At 40.0% G+C, this 24587-nt stretch overlaps 1 protein-coding gene across 1 annotated transcript in view; it reads left to right on the top strand.

Moving 5' to 3' along the window:
* Window positions 1-24587, top strand: part of septin12 (septin 12) — a 244464-nt gene that overhangs the window by 83042 nt on the left and 136835 nt on the right. The window contains exon 2 of the mRNA XM_061973802.1: window positions 3738-5210. Coding sequence (XP_061829786.1) covers window positions 3738-5210 — 1473 coding nt within the window. The remainder of the gene's footprint in view (window positions 1-3737; window positions 5211-24587) is intronic.

Genomic DNA, 24587 nt, shown 5'->3' with positions numbered 1-24587 from the left:
TAAGCTACAGCAGGGGTGCTCACACTTTTTCTGCAGGCGAGCTACTTTTCAGTTGATCAAGTCGTGGGGATCTACCTCATTCATATATATAATGTATATTTACTTATTTATGAAATATATTTTTTGTTAACAAGTTAAAGGTGTTTAATGATAATCCAAGCATGTTTAACACATATAGTTAATATTGTTAACAACTTAAAGGTGTTTAAAGATAATGCAAGCATGTTTAACACATATAGTTAATATTGTTAACAAGTTAAAGGTGTTTAAAGATAATGCAAGCATGTTTAACACATATAGTTAATATTGTTAACAACTTAAAGGTGGTTAAAGATAATACAAGCATGTTTAACACATATAGTTAATATTGTTAACAACTTAAAGGTGTTTAATGATAATACAAGCATGTTTAACACATATAGTTAATATTGTTAACAACTTAAAGGTGGTTAAAAATAATACAAGCATGTTTAACACATATAGTTAATATTGTTAACAACTTAAAGGTGTTTAAAGATAATGCAAGCATGTTTAACACATATAGTTAATATTGTTAACAAGTTAAAGGTGGTTAAAATAATACAAGCATGTTTAACACATATAGTTAATATTGTTAACAACTTAAAGGTGGTTAAAGATAATACAAGCATGTTTAACACATATAGTTAATATTGTTAACAAGTTAAAGGTGTTTAAAGATAATGCAAGCATGTTTAACACATATAGTTAATATTGTTAACAACTTAAAGGTGGTTAAAGATAATACAAGCATGTTTAACACATATAGAATCCTTTCTTTCATGAAGACAAGAATATAAGTTGGTGTATTACCTGATTCTGATGACTTGCATTGATTGGAATCAGACAGTAGTGATGATAATGTCCGCATTTTCGAATGGAGGAGAAAAAAAGTCCTCCTTTCTGTCCAATACCACATGAAAGTGGTTGGTTTTTGGCATCTTATTTGTCCAGCTTCCGTACTCCTTTGTATACACTTTACAAGAAATACATTGTCGGCAAACTCCGTAGCTTGCTAGCTTGTGCACGCCAGCTTTCTGAGACTCTTATTTTGGTAGCGCAGGCAGGATGAAGCAGAGCTTTTATTGTGCAACTGTGCAGTCGGTCTTTGGAGTTTTGACGACAGGTACGGCGCCAGAGTCTGTTGAAATAAAGTGTTTCTCGCCTTCCAGTCGGTAATTTTAATGAGCTGGCAGCAGCCAGCGTCATCTCAGAAGACCCTCGGGTGCCGTGAATGTCAATCAAGTGACGAAAGTGACGTCATAGTGAAGATTTATGATCGCTCATTTTTAGGACTATTTTTTTAATGCCTGGCTGGTGATCGACTGACACACCCTCCGAGATCGACCGGTAGATCGCGATCGACGTAATGAGCACGCCTGAGCTACAGCATAGATACATACAAATGTATACTATGGGACATGTTGGTTTCTTTATGTTTTAATACACTTTCATTAATGTCAATTGTTGATGCAAAGCCAACAATTGTAATTATGATTTCATGTTTTACAAGACAAACCGAAACTAAAGTGTTGTGCATCATGATTTAGGCCAGTGGTTCTTAACCTGGGTTCGATGGAACCCTAGGGGTTCGGTGAGTCGGGCTCAGGGGTTCGGTGGAGGTCAAGACACACCCGACTGATCGTGTAAATAAAAATGTTTCCCTATCGGCTTATTACGGATACGGTAACAGCAGAAGTCAGACTGATTTGCAGGTGTGTAATTTGTTGTGAGTTTATGCACTGTGTTGGTTTTGTTCTTTGAACAAGGCATACTTGCCAACCCTCCCGAATTTTCCGGGAGACTCCCGAAATTCAGCGCCTCTCCCGAAAACCTCCCGGGACAAATATTCTCCCGAAAATCTCCCGATTTTCAGCCGGAGCTGGAGGCCACGCCCCCTCCAGCTCCATGCGGACCTGAGTGAGGACAGCCTTTTTCCACGACGAAAGGACAACTGGGTGACAAGAAATAAATCATCCAGGCTAGAGATAAATTGTATTATTATGTTTATCTTACCTACAAATAAATATATTTATTAATTTAAAAAAAAATAAATAAATACATTTTTACTATATTTTGCTAAAAACATCAAAATTAATTGTATTTTTATTTGGTTTTTTTTCTGACTCCTTATTACATCCAGGCATTACAATTATACATTAAAAGAAACATATTTGAAATAATTAATTTTAAATTATCATAATTCATTTAAAATGACCATATTTAATTATTAAAATAATTGCTTGTTTATCAACAACTTTAGCATTTTATTCATTACATTTTGAAGCTCTCAGAAGCCAAATTATGTTATATTCCTTAATATTTATTTATGCAAGTTTGAAGTATCAATTATCTAAACACAGTTTTGTTTGCATATTTTCAGGATGTAGAGATATATATATATATATATATATACATATACATACATACATACATACATATATATACACACATATATATATATATATATATATGTATGTATGTATGTGTATATACATACATACATATATATATACATATATATACACATATATATATATATATATATATATATATATGTATGTATGTATGTGTGTATATATATATATATATATATATATATGTATGTATGTATGTGTGTATATATATATATATATATATATTTATATATATGTGTGTGTATATATATATATGTATGTATGTGTGTATGTATATATGTATGTATGTATGTCTATATATATATGTGTATATATGTATGTATGTATGTATGTCTATATATATATATATATATATGTGTATATATATATATATATATATGTATATATATATATGTGTATATATATATATATATATGTATATATATATATATGTGTATATATATATATATATATATATATGTGTATGAAATACTTGACTTGGTGAATTCTAGCTGTCAATATACTCCTCCCCTCTTAACCACGCCCTCAACCACGCCCTGCCCCACCCCTGACCACGCCCCCACCTCCCGAAATCTGAGGTCTCAAGGTTGGCAAATATGGAACAAGGTGATGTTCATGCATGGTTCATTTTGTGCACCAGTAATAAAACATGGTAACACTTTAGTATGGGGAACATATTCACCATTAATTAGTTGCTTTTTAACATGCAAATTAGTAACATATTGGCTCTTAACTAGTCATTATTAAGTACTTATTAATGCCTTATTCGGCATGGCCTTATTATAACCCTAACCCTCTAACCCTAACCAAATAACTCTTAATTAAGTCTTTGTTACTTAGAATATGTTCCCCATACTAAAGTGTTACCAAAAACATATAACTCTGTCTTGAATTTGAAAAAAATATATATATTTTTTTTCACTAAAGAAGGGTTCGGTGAATGCGCATATGAAACTGGTGGGGTTCGGTACCTCCAACAAGGTTAAGAACCACTGATTTAGGCTTTAGTATGTCAGTATTTAAAATATCTTCCCTTCTATTTAATTAAGCTCAACAACACATTTCATTGCTCCCGTTTGAAATGAAGGGAAGTAGGGAGTAGTAGTAATGGTGCTGGCAGATTTTCAAATGGCTGGATCCTCACATTTTCAGTTTCAATAACTTAACTATTGGGACTACATAATTAATGTTTCAATATTTTATAACTTGTCTGGTGGAGGATCAGGGAGGCAAGCACATCCTTTTAAACAAGATTTTAAATGTACAATACTAACAAATTCAATGTTTTGTTTGCCATTGCAGCCCTGAAGAGATCCTTTGACATTGAAGATGTGGATGACATACCGTCCTTCTCATCAGCATCTACTACCTCTTACCCTGTCTCTCCTTCGACCTCCCATTTCTTCATCAGCCACAACAAAACCAACGAGGAGTGTGGTGGTGGACAAACCCCCTCTTCACCTTTCAACAACAACAACCTGGTTCCTGCAGCGTATCATAGCCGTATCAGCCGAAGTTCCAATCCCAGCCCAGTACTCAAGTCCCGCACAGTGGTCAGTAGCATGTCCTTCAGTCGGGGAACCATGAACAAACCAACTCTTCACAACAACAGCTCTTCGGTGACCAGAGCTGCATCTTTTCAGAGCAGGGTGAACCAAAACAATGGTTTCTCTGTGTTGCCTGGACCAGGAAGTGACAACGACAGCCTTCATAGTTCCACGTCCAGTCTTGAATACTCTGGAGTGGGTGGAGGTGCTCCAAATCCAAACAAGCCGTTTTCCTATCCAAGTCCTCTTCTCCAGGGGGAGTACCACCAAGCCCAGCCCCAGCGATCACCGCAGCAATTACAAGGAGGCGCAAACTTTGGAAGAAATCACAACGTGACAAAGTTCTCCTCTCTTGGGACTGTTTTCCAGTCTGATTTAAACCAGGGGACGGGGTTCATGTTGGGGGCAGATTCTGACGGGATTAATCTTGGCTCCATGCCTAGCCTTGATATTCAAATCCAAGATGGAGGAAGTGGAATGTTGGGTATGCAAGGAGGTGGGGACAGGGTTTCTCCTGGGTTAAGGTATCCCAATTCTAACCCAACTTGGAATGCTGGGCTTAAAACTCCCAATTCTCCTGGCTCCAACAATCATCAGCATCTTTTCCCACAGATTCCTCAGAGTAAGGCTCCACGTCTCAGTAAATTCCCTTTAGACCTTGACAGCTTGGTGAACACTACCTCAGCCACTTCACCTGCTAGAGGATCAATAAGTCCCAACCCACCAAAGCCTCCTCCAAGGAGCACAGGAAGCCTTCAGCATCACACCAACTCACCATTCCTGTCAAGCCCATCAGCTTCCCTCAGCAGTCTTGATAGTTCATCTGATACTCCACCTGTCTCCCTTCACCATCCTTTTTTAACTTTGTCACCACACCCAATTACCTACCAGGGTTCTATCCCTGTTTCAGAGGTGAGCTGCTCACCACGGCCTTTTTCTCCAGCCCAGACCCCGCAGTTGGAAATCCTCTCTCAACCAAAAATTGCTTCCTTCGCAAGTTCTATTGGCTCATTGGGCAATGGCCGTAGTGATGTCGGAGATAGTGTAGACTCAATCTTACAAAGGATTGCCTCCTTTTCCCAGCCTGCCATCGCTGAAACAACCCCAGCACCTGTCATCCAACATCCCACTGTCCCAAACAAAGGAACTCTTTCTTCTGGATTGGGCTCTCCTGCAGAAGTTGCGCGCATGCCAACATCGTGGGGATACGGCAAGAAGATAAACAAAGGTAGGACATGTACACTTTTTTTCTCCAAAATGTATACCGATAATACAAAATACTTCAAATGTAACTTCAGTAATTGTTAAAGGGGAACTGTACTTTCTTTGGAATGTTGTCTATCATTCGCACTCATTATAAGAGACAAGAACACGCATCATTTTTGGGGGGATTTTAAAGATGTTAAATGCTTGCAAGATGTGGCTAATGGAAGTCACTATTGGAGCCTTCAACGTTTTGTATACACGCTGCAAGCATATATATTTATATATGTATATATACGTGTATACTTAGACAGACTTAGACTTCCTTTTTATTGCCATTCAAATTTGCACAGATAAGAACACAATTTTGTTACATAAGCTCATGGTAGTGCAGGATAAAAAAAAGCAATAAGGAGCATATATAAATAAATAAATATATATAAATAATATATAAATATATATATAAAATAAATTAAATATATATAAATAAATAAATTACTGTACAATATATTGCACTTTTTCACATGCGTCCACGTTTATGGATGTATGTTATATTGTCTTTTTTAAACATACGACTTTTTCTTAAATTTGAAAAAAAAAAAAAAAAATATATATATATATATATATATATATATATATATATATATATATATATATATATATTGTTCACTAAAGTAGGGTTCGGTGAATGCGCATATGTAACTGGTGGGGTTCGGTACCTCCAACAAGGTTAAGAACCACTGGGCTAGAGTATACAAATGAGTTTTAAGATGGGACTTAAATGCTTCTACTGAGGTAGCATCTCTAACTGTTACCGGGAGGGCATTCCATAGTACTGGAGCCCCAATAGAAAACGCTCTATGGCCCGCAGACTTTTTTGGGGCTCTGGGAATCACTAGTTAGCCGGAGTTCTTTGAACGCAGATTTCTTGCCGGGACATATGGTACAATACAATCAGCAAGATAGGATGGAGCTGGACCGTGTAGTATTTTATACGTAAGTAGTAAAACCTTAAAGTCACATCTTAAGTAGCCAGTTTAGATGAGCCAGTATAGGCCTAATATGATGATGGTCTTTGGCTTTTATGCGCAGATCTTGCGTGGTTCATTCTGGAATTCGCTACATTCTTTGTTCTCCTTCTTTTTCTTACTCCTCGTATCCCAAAAAAACTGAAGACAAGGTACTCAAGATAAATTTAGAAGAACCTGGGTTGACGAGCATCGCAGTACTGCCCTGCCACATTTTGAATGCGTGGCTTTGCAAATCCTGGATCTGTTAAGCTCGCATTGTAGCGCTGGTGACCGATTTGTGTTTGAAGCTTTCAATTCAGACCACACACAAACATTTCAGCTCTGCTTATGCGTGTCTTTGATCACATATAACCTATTTAACAGCCAAAGTTATTTTAGTTCACCTCCCAGCTTCCCCGTGGCGTCTGCTTTCCTCTGATAACAAAGTGAGCGCCAGTCTACAATTATGTCTAAAGTTCACCACTCCTCAAGATGCTTTGTCGCCCGCCTTGTTGAGCCATCAAACCGAGACATGCGGAGAGGAAATATTAGGTTGTAAACCACATGAAGTTACCTATTAAGCAAAACTCGAATCAAAGGCTCAGCTGGCATTCCACCGGTCCGTTGGCAGAAATGTGATGGTCTATTGGTTCTTGTTTTTTTATTTGGACAGATGATGTTTACATGAGAGTCGAGCCGAGTCCAGACTGTGATTTAGCAAACAGGATGCATGTGTTTTCAGTCACCTGTCTGGAGTTTCCCTTCATTTGGCCTTCAAACTCATCAATTCCTTTGAGATGAAATAGTAAAAAAAGGTTGGTAAAAATGAATTCCCCTGACGACTCATAAGAAACAAACAGGAGATGACATGTTTTATTTTCTATCCTCCACCCCTAACTGCTTAAAACGTTACTAGTGTCAGGCCCTGTCATTCAGGCTTGACTTTATTTTGTATTTTTCCTTATTTCTGTATTAAGTTCCTTTCCTGCGCTCTTATTTTAGTTGTACTTCCTGTTTGCCTTCGCCACTCTTCTGGCCTGAGCAATGTCTCCCTCACCGGTCCCTGATTTGCAATCTGGGCTCACCTGTTCCAGATTGCCAATCAGGCTTCTTTATATATATATATATATATATATATATATATATATATATATATATATATATATATATATATATATATATTTATTTTTATTTTTTTTCACTATTTTATTTAAGGACAAAATTGCAATAAGAAACATGTTTATTGTACTGTAAGATTGTTTGTGAAAATAAAGCTAATTAAAGCTGCAAGCAGCGATGGACGGGACCGACTTTGACGGCACATAAAATCCAAACCGAAACAGTAATTAAAACTCTTTGGTCAACTTTTAATCAAATGGGTTCAATCTCTCTCCTGTGCTCGTTTGAAGCCGACACGACAAACGCGCTCAGAGGAGATAATGTTTGAAAAAAGGTGACCAGTTTTTATAAAATTTTTGTTTTGAAGGGGGAATTGCAAACTTCCTGTTGATTCTTGTTGGGGGTTGTCAATATATGAAATGTAGATCTAAGTGAGACCTACATAGAGGTTTTTGTTTCATGTCTCTAAGACATTCCTACTGGAAGTTACAGACAGTTTTGTCTGAGTTTTCTTCCTAGGAGCAGTTGTGTCTGTGTTTTCTACCTAGGGCGCAATTTTGAGTTTTGGGGTTGGTTTTTTTTCTTAGATCGCAATTTTTGCTAGTCCTGATGTGTGTGTCCAGTTTGGTGAGTTTTGAAGCATGTTAAGGGGGTCAAATTACAGATCAAAGAGGCAAAAGTGACTGTTTTTACTACAATTTTGTTTTGAAGGGGGAACTGCCAACTTCCTCTTGATTTTTGCTGAAGAATGTTAATGTATGAAATCTAGGTCTAAGTCAGACCTACATAGAGGTTTTTGTTTCATGTCTCTACGACATTCCTACCGGACGTTACAGGCAGTTTTGTCTGAGTTTTCTTCCTAGGAGCAGTTGTCTGTTTTCTTCCTAGGGCGCAATTTTGAGTTTTGGGTTTTTTTATTAGATCGCAATTTTTGCTAGTCCTGATGTGTGTGTCCAGTTTGGTGAGTTTTGAAGCATGTTAAGGGGGTCAAATTACAGATCAAAGAGGCAAAAGTGACTGTTTTTACTACAATTTTGTTTTGAAGGGGGAATTGCCAACTTCCTCTTGATTTTTGCTGAAGAATGTTAATGTATGAAATCTAGGTCTAAGTCAGACCTACATAGAGGTATTTTGTTTCATGTCTCTACGACATTCCTACCGGAAGTTACAGGCAGTTTTGTCTGAGTTTTCTTCCTAGGAGCAGTTGTCTGTTTTCTTCCTAGGTCGCAATTTTGAGTTTTGGGTGTTTTTTTTTATTTTTATTAAATCGCAATTTTTGCCAGTCCTGATGTGTGTGTCCAGTTTGGTGAGTTTTGAAGCATGTTAAGGGAGTCAAATTACAGATCAAAGAGGCAAAAGTGACTGTTTTTACTAAAATGTTGTTTTGAAGGGGGAATTGCCAACTTCCTGTTGATTTTTGCTGAAGGATGTCATTGTATGAAATCTAGGTCTAAGTCAGACCTATATAGAGGTTTTTGTTTCATGTCTCTACGACTTTCCTACCGGAAGTTACAGGCAGTTTTGTCTGAGTTTTCTTCCTAGGAGCAGTTGTGTCTGTTTTTTTCCTAGGGCGCAATTTTGAGTTTTGGGGTTGGGTTTTTTATTAGATCGCAATTTTTGCCAGTCCTGATGTGTGTGTCCAGTTTGGTGAGTTTTGAAGCATGTTAAGGGGGTCAAATTACAGATCAAAGAGGCAAAAGTGACTGTTTTTACTAAAATGTTGTTTTGAAGGGGGAATTACCAACTTCCTGTTGATTTTTGCTGAAGAATGTTAATGTATGAAATCTAGGTCTAAGTCAGACCTACATAGAGGTGTTTGTTTCATGTCTCTTCGACATTCCTACCGGAAGTTACAGGCAGTTTTGTCTAGAGTTTTCTTCCTAGGAGCAGTTGTGTCTGTTTTCTTCCTAGGGCGCAATTTTGAGTTTTGGGGTTGGTTTTTTTTTTTATTAAATCGTAATTGTTGCCAGTCTTGATGTGTGTGTCCAGTTTGGTGAGTTTTGAGGCATGTTAAGGGAGTCAAATTACAGATCAAAGAGGCAAAAGTGACTGTTTTGACTAAAATGTTGTTTTGAAGGGGGAATTGCCAACTTCCTGTTGATTTTTGCTGAAGAATGTTAATGTATGAAATCTAGGTCTAAGTCAGAACTACATAGAGGTTTTTGTTTCATGTCTCTACGACATTCCTACCTGAAGTTACAGGCAGTTTTGTCTGACTTTTCTTCCTAGGAGCAGTTGTGTCTGTTTTCTTCCTAGGGCGCAATTTTGAGTTTTGGGGTTGGTTTTTTTTTTATTAGATCGCAATTTTTGCCAGTCCTGATGTGTGTGTCCAGTTTGGTGAGTTTTGAAGCATGTTAAGGGGGTCAAATTACAGATCAAAGAGGCAAGAGTGACTGTTTTTACTCAAATGTTGTTTTGAAGGGGGAATTACCAACTTCCTGTTGATTTTTGCTGAAGAATGTTAATGTATGAAATCTAGGTCTAAGTCAGACCTACATAGAGGTTTTTGTTTCATGTCTCTTCGACATTCCTACCGGAAGTTACAGGCAGTTTTGTCTAGAGTTTTCTTCCTAGGAGCAGTTGTCTGTTTTCTTCTTAGGGCGCAATTTTGAGTTTTGGGGTTGGTTTTTTTTCTTAGATCGCAATTGTTGCTAGTCCTGATGTGTGTGTTCAGTTTGGTGAGTTTTGAAGCATGTTAAGGGGGTCAAATTACAGATCAAAGAGGCAAAAGTGACTGTTTTTACTACAATTTTGTTTTGAAGGGGGAATTGCCAACTTCCTCTTGATTTTTGCTGAAGAATGTTAATGTATGAAATATAGGTCTAAGTCAGACCTACATAGAGGTTTTTGTTTCATGTCTCTACGACATTCCTACCGGAAGTTACAGGCAGTTTTGTCTGAATTTTCTACCTAGGAGCAGTTGTCTGTTTTCTTCCTAGGGCGCAATTTTGACTTTTGGGTTTTTTTTTTTTTTTTATTAAATCGCAATTGTTGCCAGTCCTGATGTGTGTGTCCAGTTTGGTGAGTTTTGAAGCATGTTAAGGGAGTCAAATTACAGATCAAAGAGGCAAAAGTGACTGTTTTTACTAAAATGTTGTTTTGAAGGGGGAATTGCCAACTTCCTGTTGATTTTTGCTGAAGGATGTCATTGTATGAAATCTAGGTCTAAGTCAGACCTATATAGAGGTTTTTGTTTCATGTCTCTATGACATTCGTACCGGAAGTTACAGGCAGTTTTGTCTGAGTTTTCTTCCTAGGAGCAGTTGTGTCTGTTTTCTTCCTAGGGCGCAATTTTGAGTTTTGGGGTTGGGTTTTTTTATTAGATCGCAATTTTTGCCAGTCCTGATGTGTGTGTCCAGTTTGGTGAGTTTTGAAGCATGTTAAGGGAGTCAAATTACAGATCAAAGAGGCAAAAGTGACTGTTTTTACTAAAATGTTGTTTTGAAGGGGGAATTGCCAACTTCCTGTTGATTTTTGCTGAAGGATGTCATTGTATGAAATCTAGGTCTAAGTCAGACCTATATAGAGGTTTTTGTTTCATGTCTCTACGACTTTCCTACCGGAAGTTACAGGCAGTTTTGTCTGAGTTTTCTTCCTAGGAGCAGTTGTGTCTGTTTTTTTCCTAGGGCGCAATTTTGAGTTTTGGGGTTGGGTTTTTTATTAGATCGCAATTTTTGCCAGTCCTGATGTGTGTGTCCAGTTTGGTGAGTTTTGAAGCATGTTAAGGGGGTCAAATTACAGATCAGAGGCAAAAGTCACTGTTTTTACTAAAATGTTGTTTTGAAGTAGGAATTGCCAACTTCCTGTTGATTTTTGCTGAAGGATGTCAATGTATGAAATCTAGGTCTAAGTCAGACCTACATAGTCTCTAAGACATTCCTACCGGAAGTTACAAGCAGTTTTGTCTGTGTTTTTTCCTAGGGGGCGCTAGAGCGCAATTTTGAGTTTTGGGGTTTGTTTTTGTTATTAGATGGCAATTTTCCATACTTGCCAACCTTGAGACCTCCGATTTCGGGAGGTGGCGGGGGGCGTGGTCGGGGGTGGGGCGGGGGGCGTCGTTGGGGGCGTGGTTAAGAGATATATATATATATATATATATATATATATATATATATATATATATATATATATATATATATATATATATAAGAAATACTTGACTTTCAGTGAATTCTAGCTATATATATATATATATATTTTATTACATATATATATATATATATATATATATATATATATATAAAAGAAATACTTGAATTTCAGTGTTCATTTATTTACACATATACACACACATAACACTCATCTACTCATTGTTGAGTTAAGGGTTGAATTGTCCATCCTTGTTCTATTCTCTGTCACTATTTCAGAACACACACATTATACAAATATACATTATAAAATCAATAAGTAAACGGGAGCTCTAATTTGGGAGTCTGAATTAGGATCAGAAGTTCCTATATAAACATTGCGCACTCACGTCGCCTTTTTGTATTGATTACTGCAGCTGTGCACTGGATTCATTCACAAATACAAACTACAACTCACAAACACTTTAGAGTTAGGCTCCACCATCAGAAGGTGTACTTAAACTTATAAAGATCACATGGATATTATTCAGTGAGTTGATTCACCAAAACTAACCTGTTATACAGGAGGAAAAAGCACACAGGACGTTTCAATTGTTCACAGACTAGTCGCGCTCATCAGAATGACAAGACACTTCCGTCTTCCGGTCTGCAGGTGATAGCATTCAATTGGGAAGAAACGCCCTACTGCCCCCTACTGACCAATGTGAATACTGATAAATGTGTAATGACAGCTCCAAAAACGAATTCAAACCACAAAATAAAATAAATAAATCAACACAAAAATGTGACATATTATGGGTGGGTCACATATGCATATACAGTAGATGGCAGTATTGTCCTGTTTAAAAGTGTCACAACATTGCTGTTTACGGCAGACGAACTGCTTTACGGTAGACGAAAACTTGACTGCTGTTGTTGTGTGTTGTTACCGCGCTGGGAGGACGTTAATGAAACTGCCTAACAATAAACCCACATAAGAAACCAAGAACTCGCCCTCGATCATTAGCTGTTTATATTGTGGGAAAGCGGATGTGTGAACAGGCTGTCAACACGTCACTCAGGTCCGCATGGAGCTGGAGGGGGCGTGGCCTCCAGCTCCGCCTGAATTTCGGGAGAAAATTTGTCCCGGGAGGTTTTCGGGAGAGGCGCTGAATTTCGGGAGACTCCCGGAAAATCCGGTAGGGTTGGCAAGTATGCAATTTTCGCCAGTCCAGATGTGTGTGTCAAATATGGTGAGTTTTGAAGCATGTTAAGGGGGTCAAATTACAGCTCAAAGAGGCGGCGGAATAATAATAATAATAAAACGCACAAAATACAATAGGGTCCTCTGTCCCAAAGGGACATTGCGGTCCCTAATAATGCCATTTTTTTGTGGTCCCCCCTATTTAGGAAAGTATCGAAATACATTTTGGTACTGGTACCGGTACTAAAATATTGGTATCGGGACAACACTCGTAGGAAGGAAGAGGGAGGGTCTAAGTCCAGTCCAAATTGACTGCATATCTGAGTTAGACGGAGTGTGGCGTCAAAGGCTGCTTGGGGGAGGTACAGAAGGGTTTGGATTCATCATTATTGCTGTAAATAAAATATACTTTAGTGGTGGTGAAATGAAGGTACCCTTAAGCTGGGTCTAGATTGCACAAAAGGGCGTGAATGTTTTTTCTGTTTTTTTTTTTGCTATTGTTTTGTTTTGACCTCCCCAAAGACCCTTTTCCTGCCCAGTTGCTTAGTGTAGGGTCATGGAAAGCTTTTCCTGTCCTTGCTTTTCTAGTTTTCCTCGACTCTTTTGTTTGAACCATCATATGAGCACACAAAGCAGGATGGATGGTCACGAATGGCAAACGTGTCTGTCGGCAGGGAAGTATGAAAAGACGAGCAGCCGTCAACTTTTCCCCAAACATGTCCTTACAGGATTCGTGGGGTCAGTTGGAATGACCTCACTTTGTAAAACTGTTTTGAGAAGAACTCACACATCATTCTTCAAAGCTAAATGACTCTCCAAAAAGCAAGGTGTAGAGAAAGAAATGTCAGGAGGAACGATTAACTTGAGCTTGTAATTCCGAGGTATGAGTCAGTGCAGAGAAATGGCATGAACTACGAGAGTATGCAATAAGTCACTGCATCAGCAAAATATATGGAACAGTGGAAGTAAAAACTAGAGAACCATTTCACTGTTTGATTATACAAACCCCGTTTCCATATGAGTTGGGAAATTGTGTTAGATGTAAATATAAACGGAATACAATGATTTGCTAATCATTTTCAACCCATATTCAGTTGAATATGCTACAAAGACAACATATTTGATGTTCAAACTGATAAATCATTAACTTTAGAATTTGATGCCAGCAACACGTGACAAAGAAGTTGGGAAAGGTGGCAATAAATACTGATAAAGTTGAGGAATGCTCATCAAACACTTATTTGGAACATCCCACAGGTGAACAGGCAAATTGGGAACAGGTGGGTGCCATGATTGGGTATAAAAGTCGATTCCATGAAATGCTCAGTCATTCACAAACAAGGACGGGGCGAGGGTCACCACTTTGTCAACAAATGCGTGAGCAAATTGTTGAACAGTTTAAGAAAAACCTTTCTCAACCAGCTATTGCAAGGAATTTAGGGATTTCACCATCTACGGTCCGTAATATCATCAAAGGGTTCAGAGAATCTGGAGAAATCCCTGCACGTAAGCAGCTAAGCCCGTGACCTTCGATCCCTCAGGCTGTACTGCATCAACAAGCGACATCAGTCTGTAAAGGATATCACCACATGGGCTCAGGAACACTTCAGAAACCCACTGTCAGTAACTACAGTTGGTCGCTACATCTGTAAGTGCAAGTTAAAACTCTCCTAAGCAAGGCGAAAACCGTTCATCAACAACACCCAGAAACTCCGTCGGCTTCGCTGGGCCTGAGCTCATCTAAGATGGACTGATACAAAGTGGAAAAGTGTTCTGTGGTCTGACGAGTCCACATTTCAAATTGTTTTTGGAAACTGTGGACGTCGTGTCCTCCGGACCAAAGAGGAAAGGAACCATCCGGATTGTTATAGGCGCAATGTTGAAAAGCCAGCATGTGTGATGGTATGGGGGTGTATTAGTGCCCAAGACATGGGTAACTTACACATCTGTGAAGGCGCCATTAATGCTGAAAGGTACATACAGGTTTTGGAACAACATATGTTGCCATCCAAGGACGCCCCTGCTTATTTCAGCAAGACCATGCCAAGCCACGTGTTACATCAACGTGGCTTCATAGTAAAAGAGTGCGGGTACTAGACTGGCCTGCCTGTAGTCCAGACCTGTCTCCCATTGAAAATGTGTGGTGCATTATGAAGCCTAAAATAGCACAACGGAGACCCCCGGACTGTTGAACAACTTAAGCTGCACATCAAGCAAGAATGGGAAAGAATTCCACCTGAGAAGCTTCAAAAATGTGTCTCCTCAGTTCCCAAACGTTTACTGAGTGTTGTTAAAAGGAAAGGCCATGTAACACAGTGGTGAACATGCCCTTTCCCAACTACTTTGGCACGTGTTGCAGCCACGAAATTCTAAGTTAATTATTATTTGAACATCAAATATGTTGTCTTTGTAGCATATTCAACTGAATATGGGTTGAAAATGATTTGCAAATCATTGTAGTCCGTTTATATTTACATCTAACACGATTTCCCAACTCATATGGAAACGGGGTTTGTAAATTGAGCAAAGGTCTGCATGTTGGTGATAGGACACAAATACCGATAAGTGGCATCTGAATGTCATACAAAGGTTTTGTCAGTCCATGCGGGAAAAAAAATAATGTCTGATTGGGTCAAACTGACCCGTACCATCTGCAATATCATATCCTCTGGAAGACTTGTAGCGGGTTTCCTCCAAATCTATAATCATTTTCATGATCAAAGTGCAAAACCAGACCCCTAATGTTTTGCCTTGATTTCATGTTCCCTGGCATAACATGAAAGAAAAAAGAAAGGTTCAAATTAAAATGTGCAAAGGATTCACAGTTAATGGCTCCTTCACAGACCATGACATGTGAATGTCCCTGAGTTGAGATCAGAGGGAATCCACCTCCCTAATCTTCCTCTCAGTGTGTCAAAAGGGATTGCTTGTTGCATACATTTCGCTACTTGCCAAACAACAGGCGAGACAGGTCTGTGCGTGCTCCCGTGGAACCGTCAACATAGAGAATGCGCTAAACTGAAGGGTCAGAGAACTCTGTCTGACTCGCTCACTGCAGCCATGTGTGAGAAACAGTGGGTGTGTCTCGGTGTGAGTGGAAGTGACGGTAAGGTACGGAAATGCAAACGGGCTTGTTTTGGATTGGTTTCCAATCTGTTCAGCTGCGTTAACATAGAGCTGGCCTTTGGCCATTCCAACTGAAAACAAGACGCTGTATGCTCTGTTGAGTATTAAAGGGGAACATTATCACAATTTCAGAAGGGTTAAAACCACTAATAATCAGTTTCGAAGTTTTTTTCAAAATTTTACCCATCACGCAATATCCCTAAAAAAAGCTTCAAAGTGCCTGATTTTAACCATCGTTATATACACCCGTCCATTTTCCTGTGACGTCACATAGTGATGCCAACACAAACAAACATGGCGGATAGAACAGCAAGCTATAGCGACATTAGCTCAGATTCAGACTCGGATTTCAGCGGCTTAAGCGATTCAACAGATTACGCATGTATTGAAACTAAGGCTGAAACGACGCGTCGACGTAGTCGATGTCATCGGTTACGTAAATACATCGACGGCGTTTTTGTGCGTCGGCGCGTCGCATATTTACGTCACACTACTGTCATGGCGGAGCGCAAAGCAGACGATGCGAGCGAGGGGAAAAAAGCACGCCAAAAGTCGTCAAAAGTGTGGGAGTATTTCAATAAACGGCCTAATAATGTTGTTGTATGCACACTGTGTCGAGCGGAAATGGCCTATCATAGCAGCACAACAGCTATGAATGAACATTTGAAAAGAAAACCGACAGCATTCTTGCCATCACCATCAACTAGTCAATCGTCCGCGTGAGTATACGTTGTCATCATTACACAAAAACATGGATGTGTCATTTGTATCTGCGTTGTAAATTCATAAACTAAAGCACCGTTTCGCTCTGAGAGGCACGTTTGCGTGCCTGTTCAGTGTTTACAAAGACGCGCTCCTCTTTAACGCTGTGGAGAGGCGGCGGCGGCGAGCGAGCGGCGAGGCGGGGCTCGCTGAAGAAAAGGGGAGCAGCAGAGAGAGAGGGAAGAGAGGCTGGAAGGAGCCAAAGTGAAGCTGACGTGGAGCGAGAGAGGAGGAGAGACAGAGACGACGAGCGAGCGAGGAAGAGGAGCCAAAAAGCGAGGAAAGAAAGAGAAAAGAGTTGGAAGAGAAAAGACTTTGTGTAAAATTAAAAGATTGTAAACCTGACAAAGCCGTCTGGCGTTCAGTCTGTCGGTCCTGAGAGAACCCCACGGCACAAGACGTGTCACAAACGCTAACGTTAATTAGTTGTGCAAATACCTTTTACAACATTAACAGTTACATATACTATGTACAAACCAACAATTAACTTTCACTTTAATCAGACTATCATTGTTGTGTTATTAAGCAAAATAAGCAATACTTTTACTTTTGTTGAAATGTTTACACTGTACACTTTTTTGTATTGGATGTTTAGCTTTATTTTTGCACATTTTAGCAAATAAGCAATACTTTTACTTTTGTTGAAATGTTTACACTGTTGTTACAGAATATTTCCGTTTTGCACTTATTTGTATTGGATGTTTATCTTTATTTTTGCACATTTTAAAGCAAAATAAGCAATACTTTTACTTTTGAAATGCTTATACTATTGCAGAATATTAAGATTTGCACTGGATGTTTACTTTTATATTTGCACATTAAAAAGCAAATAAGCTACTTTTAATTTTGCTAAATGTTAAAAGTTTTAAATGTTTACATTGTTACAGAATATTTTGTCATGTTGTTGTCAATGTTGACTGAGTGGCCATACTTTTTTTTTTGTAAATAAAAGCCATGCCTTTTGAAAAAACTGGCCTACATTTATTTTTTCCTCTTCATTTTAAATTAAAAAAATAATCGGTAAAAGGAAAAATAATCTATAGATTAATCGAAAAAAATAATCTATAGATTAACCGATTAATCGAAAAAATAATCTATAGATTAATCGATAGAAAAATAATCGTTAGCTGCAGCCCTAATTGAAACGGATGTTAAAAAGCTCCTCGGTGGCAAGGCCCCAGGGGTAGATGAGATCCGCCCGGAGTTCCTTAAGGCTCTGGATGCTGTGGGGCTGTCTTGGTTGACAAGACTCTGCAGCATCGCGTGGACATCAGGGGCGGTGCCTCTGGATTGGCAGACCGGGGTGGTGGTTCCTCTCTTTAAGAAGGGGAACCGGAGGGTGTGTTCTAACTATCGTGGGATCACACTCCTCAGCCTTCCCGGTAAGGTCTATTCAGGTGTACTGGAGAGGAGGCTACGCCGGATAGTCGAACTTCGGATTCAGGAGGAACAGTGTGGTTTTCGTCCTGGTCGTGGAACTGTGGACCAGGTCTATACTCTCGGCAGGGTCCTTGAGGGTGCATGGGAGTTTGCCCAACCAGTCTACATGTGTTTTGTGGACTTGGAGAAGGCATTCGACCGTGTCCCTCGGGAAGTCCTGTGGGGAGTGCTCAGAGAGTATGGGGTATCGGACTGTCTGATTGTGGCAGTCCGCTCCCTGTATGCTCAGTGCCAGAGCTTGGTCCGCATTGCCGGCAGTAAGTCGGACACGTTTCCAGTGAGGGTTGGACTCCGCCAAGGCTGCCCTTTGTCACCGATTCTGTTCATAACTTTTATGGACAGAATTTCTAGGCGCAGTCAAGGCGTTGAGGGGATCCGGTTTGGTGGCTGCAGGATTAGGTCTCTGCTTTTTTCAGATGATGTGGTCCTGATGGCTTCATCTGGCCAGGATCTTCAGCTCTCGCTGGAGCGACTGGGATGAGAATCAGCACCTCGGGGCTCTCCCTTAGAGATAGGGTGAGAAGCTCTGTCATCCGGGGGGAGCTCAAAGTAAAGCCGCTGCTCCTCCACATCGAGAGGAGCCAGATGAGGTGGTTCGGGCATCTGGTCAGGATGCCACCCGATCGCCTCCCTCGGGAGGTGTTTAGGGCACGTCCGACCGGTAGGAGGCCGTGGGGAAGACCCAGGACACGTTGGGAAGACTATGTCTCCCGGCTGGCCTGGGAACGCCTCGGGGTCCCACAGGAAGAGCTGGACGAAGTGGCTGGGGAGAGGGAAGTCTGGGCTTCCCTGCTTAGGCTGCTGCCCCCGCGACCCGACCTCGGATAAGCAGAAGAAGATGGATGGATGGATGGATGAAATGGATGGTTGTAGTGTGGAGGCAGGTAGCGAAAACGAAATTGAAGAAGAAACTGAAGCTATTGAGCCATATCGGTTTGAACCGTATGCAAGCGAAACCGACGAAAACGACACGACAGCCAGCGACACGGGAGAAAGTGAGGACGAATATCGGCGATCGCCTTCTAACCAACGATTGGTATGTGTTTGTTTGGCATTAAAGGAAACTAACAACTATGAACTAGGTTTACAGCATATGAAATACATTTGGCAACAACATGCACTTTGAGAGTGCAGACAGCCCAGTTTTCATCAATTAATATATTCTGTAGACATACCCTCATCCGCTCGCAGATTTCTTTGACTTTATCGTTGGAAATGCATCTGCTTTGAGTGTCGCAGGATATCCACACATTCTTGCCATCTCTGTCGTAGCATAGCTTTCGTCGGTAAAGTGTGCGGAACAAACGTCCAATTTCTTGCCACTTTGGCATCTTTGGGCCACTGGTGCAACTTGAATCCGTCCCTGTTCGTGTTGTTACACCCTCCGACAACACACCGACGAGGCATGATGTCTCTAAGGCAATGTTTTTCAACCACTAGTGTTCCGTGAGATACAGTCTGGTGTGCCGTGGGAGATTATCTAAATTCACCTATTTGGGTTAAAAATATTTTTTGCAAACCAGTAATTATAGTCTGCAAATGATGTGTTGTTGTTGAGTGTCGGTGCTGTCTAGAGCAGTGTTTTTCAACCTTTTTTGAGCCAAGGCACATTTTCTGCGTTGAAAAAATCCGGAGGCAGAAATCACTAAAATACGAAACTCAGTTGACAGTAAAAAGTCGTTGTCGCAATTGTTGGGTATGACTATGAACCATAACCAAGCATGCATCACTATAGCTCTTGTCTCAAAGTAGGTGTACTGTCACCACCTTTCACATCACGCTGTGACTTATTTGGAGTTTTTTGCTGTTTTCCTGTGTGTAGTGTTTTAGTTCTTGTCTTGCGCTCCTATTTTGGTGGCTTTTCCTCTTTTTTGGGTATTTTCCTGTAGCATTTTAATGTCTTTTTTTGAGCGATATTTCCCCCATCTACTTTGTTTTAGCAATCAAGAACAGTTGTTTTTATCCTTCTTTGTGGGGACATTGTTGATTGTCATGTCATGTTCGGATGTGCATTGTAGACACCGTCTTTGCTCCGCAGTAAGTCTTTGCTGTCGTCCAGCATTCTATTTTTGTTTACTTTGCAGCCAGTTCAGTTTTAGTTTCGTTCTGCATAGCCTTCCCTAAGCTTCAATGCCTTTTCTTAGGGGCACTCACCTTTTGTTTATTTTTGGTTTAAGCATTAGACACCTTTTTACCTTCAAACTGCCTCCCGCTGTTCCGACATCTACAAAGCAATTAGCAACCGGCTGCCACCTACTGATATGGAAGAGTATTACACGGTTACTCTGCCGATCTCTAGACAGCACCGACACTCAACAACAACACATCATTTGCAGACTATAAATACTGGTTTGCAAAAAATTATTTTAAACCAAATAGGTGAATTTAGATAATCTCCCACGGCACACCAGACTGTATCTCACTAGTGTGCCGTGGCACAGTGGTTGAAAAACACTTGTCTAGAGATCGGCAGAGTAACCGTGTAATACTTTTCCATATCAGTAGGTGGCAGCCGGTTACTAATTGCTTTGTAGATGTCGGAAACAGCGGGAGGCAGGGTGCAGGTAAAAAGGTGTCTAATGCTTAAACCAAAAATAAACAAAAGGTGAGTGCCCCTAAGAAAAGGCAATGAAGCTTAGGGAAGGCTATGCAGAATGAAACTAAAACTGAACTGGCGACAAAGTCAACAAAAACAGAATGCTGGACGACAGCAAAGACTTACTGCGGAGCAAAGACGGCGTCCACGATGCACATCCGAACATGACATGACTATCAACAATGTCCCCACAAAGAAGGTTAAAAACAACTGTTCTTTATGGCTAAAACAAAGTAGATGCGGGAAATATCGCTCAAAGGAAGACATGAAACTGCTACAGGAAAATACCAAAAAAAAAGAGGAAAAGCCACCAAAAAATGAGCGCAAGACAAGAACTAGAACACTACACCATACTTGCCAACCCTCCCGGATTTTCCGGGAGACTCCCAAAATTCAGCGCCTCTCCCGAAAACCTCCCGGGACAAATTTTCTACCGAAAAACTCCCGAAATTCAGGCGGACCTGAGTGACGTGTTGACAACACACAACAACAGTGTCTACCGTAAAGCAGTTCGTCTGCCGTAAACAGCAATGTTGTGACACTTTTAAACAGGACAATACTGCCATCTACTGTACATGCATATGTGACCCACCCATAATGTGTCACATTTTTGTGTTGATTTATTTATTTTATTTTGTGGTTTGAATTCGTTTTTGGAGCTGTCATTACACATTTATCAGTATTCACATTGGTCAGTAGGGGGCAGTAGGGCGTTTCTTCCCAATTGAATGCTATCGCCTGCAGACCGGAAGTGTCTTGTCATTCTGATGAGCGCGACCAGTCTGTGAACAATTGAAACGTCCTGTGTGCTTTTTCCTCCTGTATAACAGGTTAGTTTTGGTGAATCAACTCACTGAATAATATCCATGTGATCTTTATAAGTTTAAGTACACATTCTGATGGTGGAGCCTAACTCTAAAGTGTTTGTGAGTTGTAGTTTGTAAATGAACACTGAAATTCAAGTATTTATTTTATTTATATATATATATATATATATATATATATATATATATATATACATACAGGTAAAAGCCAGTAAATTAGAATATTTTGAAAAACTTGATTTATTTCAGTAATTGCATTCAAAAGGTGTAACTTGTACATTATATTTATTCATTGCACACAGACTGATGCATTCAAATGCTTATTTCATTTAATTTTGATGATTTGAAGTGGCAACAAATGAAAATCCAAAATTCCGTGTGTCACAAAATTAGAATATTACTTAAGGCTAATACAAAAAAGGGATTTTTAGAAATGTTGGCCAACTGAAAAGTATGAAAATGAAAAATATGAGCATGTACAATACTCAATACTTGGTTGGAGCTCCTTTTGCCTCAATTACTGCGTTAATGCGGCGTGGCATGGAGTCGATGCGTTTCGGGCACTGCTCAGGTGTTATGAGAGCCCAGGTTGCTCTGATAGTGGCCTTCAACTCTTCTGCGTTTTTGGGTCTGGCATTCTGCATCTTCCTTTTCACAATACCCCACAGATTTTCTATGGGGCTAAGGTCAGGGGAGTTGGCGGGCCAATTTAGAACAGAAATACCATGGTCCGTAAACCAGACACGGGTAGATTTTGCGCTGTGTGCAGGCGCCAAGTCCTGTTAGAACTTAAAATCTCCATCTCCATAGAGCAGGTCAGCAGCAGGAAGCATGAAGTGCTCTAAAACTTGCTGGTAGACGGCTGCGTTGACCCTGGATCTCAGGAAACAGAGTGGACCGACACCAGCAGATGACATGGCACCCCAAACCATCACCCAACCATGCAAATTTTGCATTTCCTTTGGAAATCGAGGTCCCAGAGTCTGGAGGAAGACAGGAGAGGCACAGGATCCACGTTGCCTGAAGTCTAGTGTAAAGTTTCCACCATCAGTGATGGTTTGGGGTGCCATGTCATCTGCTGGTGTCGGTCCACTCTGTTTCCTGAGATCCAGGGTCAACGCAGCCGTCTACCAGCAAGTTTTAGAGCACTTCATGCTTCCTGCTGCTGACCTGCTCTATGGAGATGGAGATTTCAAGTTCCAACAGGACTTGGCGCCTGCACACAGCGCAAAATCTACCCGTGCCTGGTTTACGGACCATGGTATTTCTGTTCTAAATTGGCCCGCCAACTCCCCTGACCTTAGCCCCATAGAAAATCTGTGGGGTATTGTGAAAAGGAAGATGCAGAATGCCAGACCCAAAAACGCAGAAGAGTTGAAGGCCACTATCAGAGCAACCTGGGCTCTCATAACACCTGAGCAGTGCCAGAAACTCATCGACTCCATGCCACGCCGCATTAACGCAGTAATTGAGGCAAAAGGAGCTCCAACCAAGTATTGAGTATTGTACATGCTCATATTTTTCATTTTCATACTTTTCAGTTGGCCAACATTTCTAAAAATCCCTTTTTTGTATTAGCCTTAAGTAATATTCTAATTTTGTGACACACGGAATTCTGGATTTTCATTTGTTGCCACTTCAAATCATCAAAATTAAATGAAATAAACATTTGAATGCATCAGTCTGTGTGCAATTAATAAATATAATGTACTAGTTACACCTTTTGAATGCAATTACTGAAATAAATCAAGTTTTTCAAAATATTCTAATTTACTGGCTTTTATCTGTGTGTGTGTGTGTGTGTGTTTGTGTGTGTGTGTGTGTATGTGTGTGTGTGTGTGTGTGTGTGTGTGTGTGTGTGTGTGTGTGTGTGTGTATATATATATATGTATATATATATATATATATATATATATATATATATATATATATATATATATAGTTAGAATTCACTGAAAGTCAAGTATTTCTTATATATATATATATATATATCTTAACCACGCCCCCAACCACGCCCCCGCCCCACCCCCCACCCCCCACCTCCCGAAATCGGAGGTCTCAAGGTTGGCAAGTATGCACTACACACAGGAAAACAGCAAAAAACTCCAAATAAGTCAGGGCATGATGTGACAGGTGGTGACAGTACACCTACTTTGAGACAAGAGCTATATTGATGCATGCTTCGTTATGCTTTAAAGTCATATCCAACAATTGCGACAACGACTTTTTACTGTCAACTGATTTTCCTTTTTTATATATAGTGATTTCTGCTGGTGGTGTGCCTCCGGATTTTTTCAATGCAGAAAATGTGCCTTGGCTCAAAAAAGGTTGAAAAACACTGCTCTAAGGTACGGAAAACAGTCGAAAAAATGGAAAATAACAGAGCTGATTTGACTCGGTGTTTGAGAAAATGGCGGATTGCTTCCCGATGTGACGTCACAATGTGCTCCGAGAGCGAATAATAGAAAGGCGTTTAATTCGCCAAAATTCACCCATTTAGAGTTCGGAAATCGGTTAAAAAAATATATGGTCTTTTTTCTGCAACATCAAGGTATATATTGACGCTTACATAGGTCTGGTGATAATGTTCCCCTTTAAACTCTGCAACTGTTTTGTTTTGGATATTGACCACGTTGGTGTTCCGGTCAGAGAACACACGGTCATCATTTGGACTCTTCCAACTTTAAAACAGATGTTTATTGGGATAAGGTAAACATCTGTTCAGTATTTGAACATAAAAGTGTTTGATTGTGAGGCATTAAAAGCCACAAAATGCAACGGGCCCATCAGACCCACAAACGCTGGCTGAGTAACAACAATATGAACATCACACAAGGGTTAACCAGCTAGTGGGTCCATGACTTCGAAGAGACGTTAAAATGTATTTAATAACAACAAATAGAGGCGGTGGAGGGAAGTGCATAAAAAAAGCGAGTCACAGTTGGATCTACTCAGTGTTTTGATAACACAGTCACCAAATCATGGAATCTTTGCTTGGGCACTTGAGTCTGCGGAATGGTACACGGCGCGATGTTTGGACGTACGCTAACCAAGGCGATATAGGAAAATTGAGGTGCACTTTTGGCAAGACATTTAATCGAAAACAGAGTCCTCCAAAAAAGGGAGGCATATACCAAAGACTATAAAAATGGGACCCATTACCTCCCTGCTTGACACTCAGCATCAAGGGTTGGAATTGGGGGTTAAATCACCAAAAATGCTCCCCTCACCTCCCAGGGGGAGATCAAGGGTGA

Source organism: Nerophis lumbriciformis, linkage group LG22 (assembly GCF_033978685.3).
Source record: "Nerophis lumbriciformis linkage group LG22, RoL_Nlum_v2.1, whole genome shotgun sequence".
Taxonomy (NCBI): Eukaryota; Metazoa; Chordata; class Actinopteri; order Syngnathiformes; family Syngnathidae; genus Nerophis; species Nerophis lumbriciformis.
Note: the sequence above shows the minus strand (reverse complement) of the source record. Positions and strands in the feature narration are given on the sequence as shown.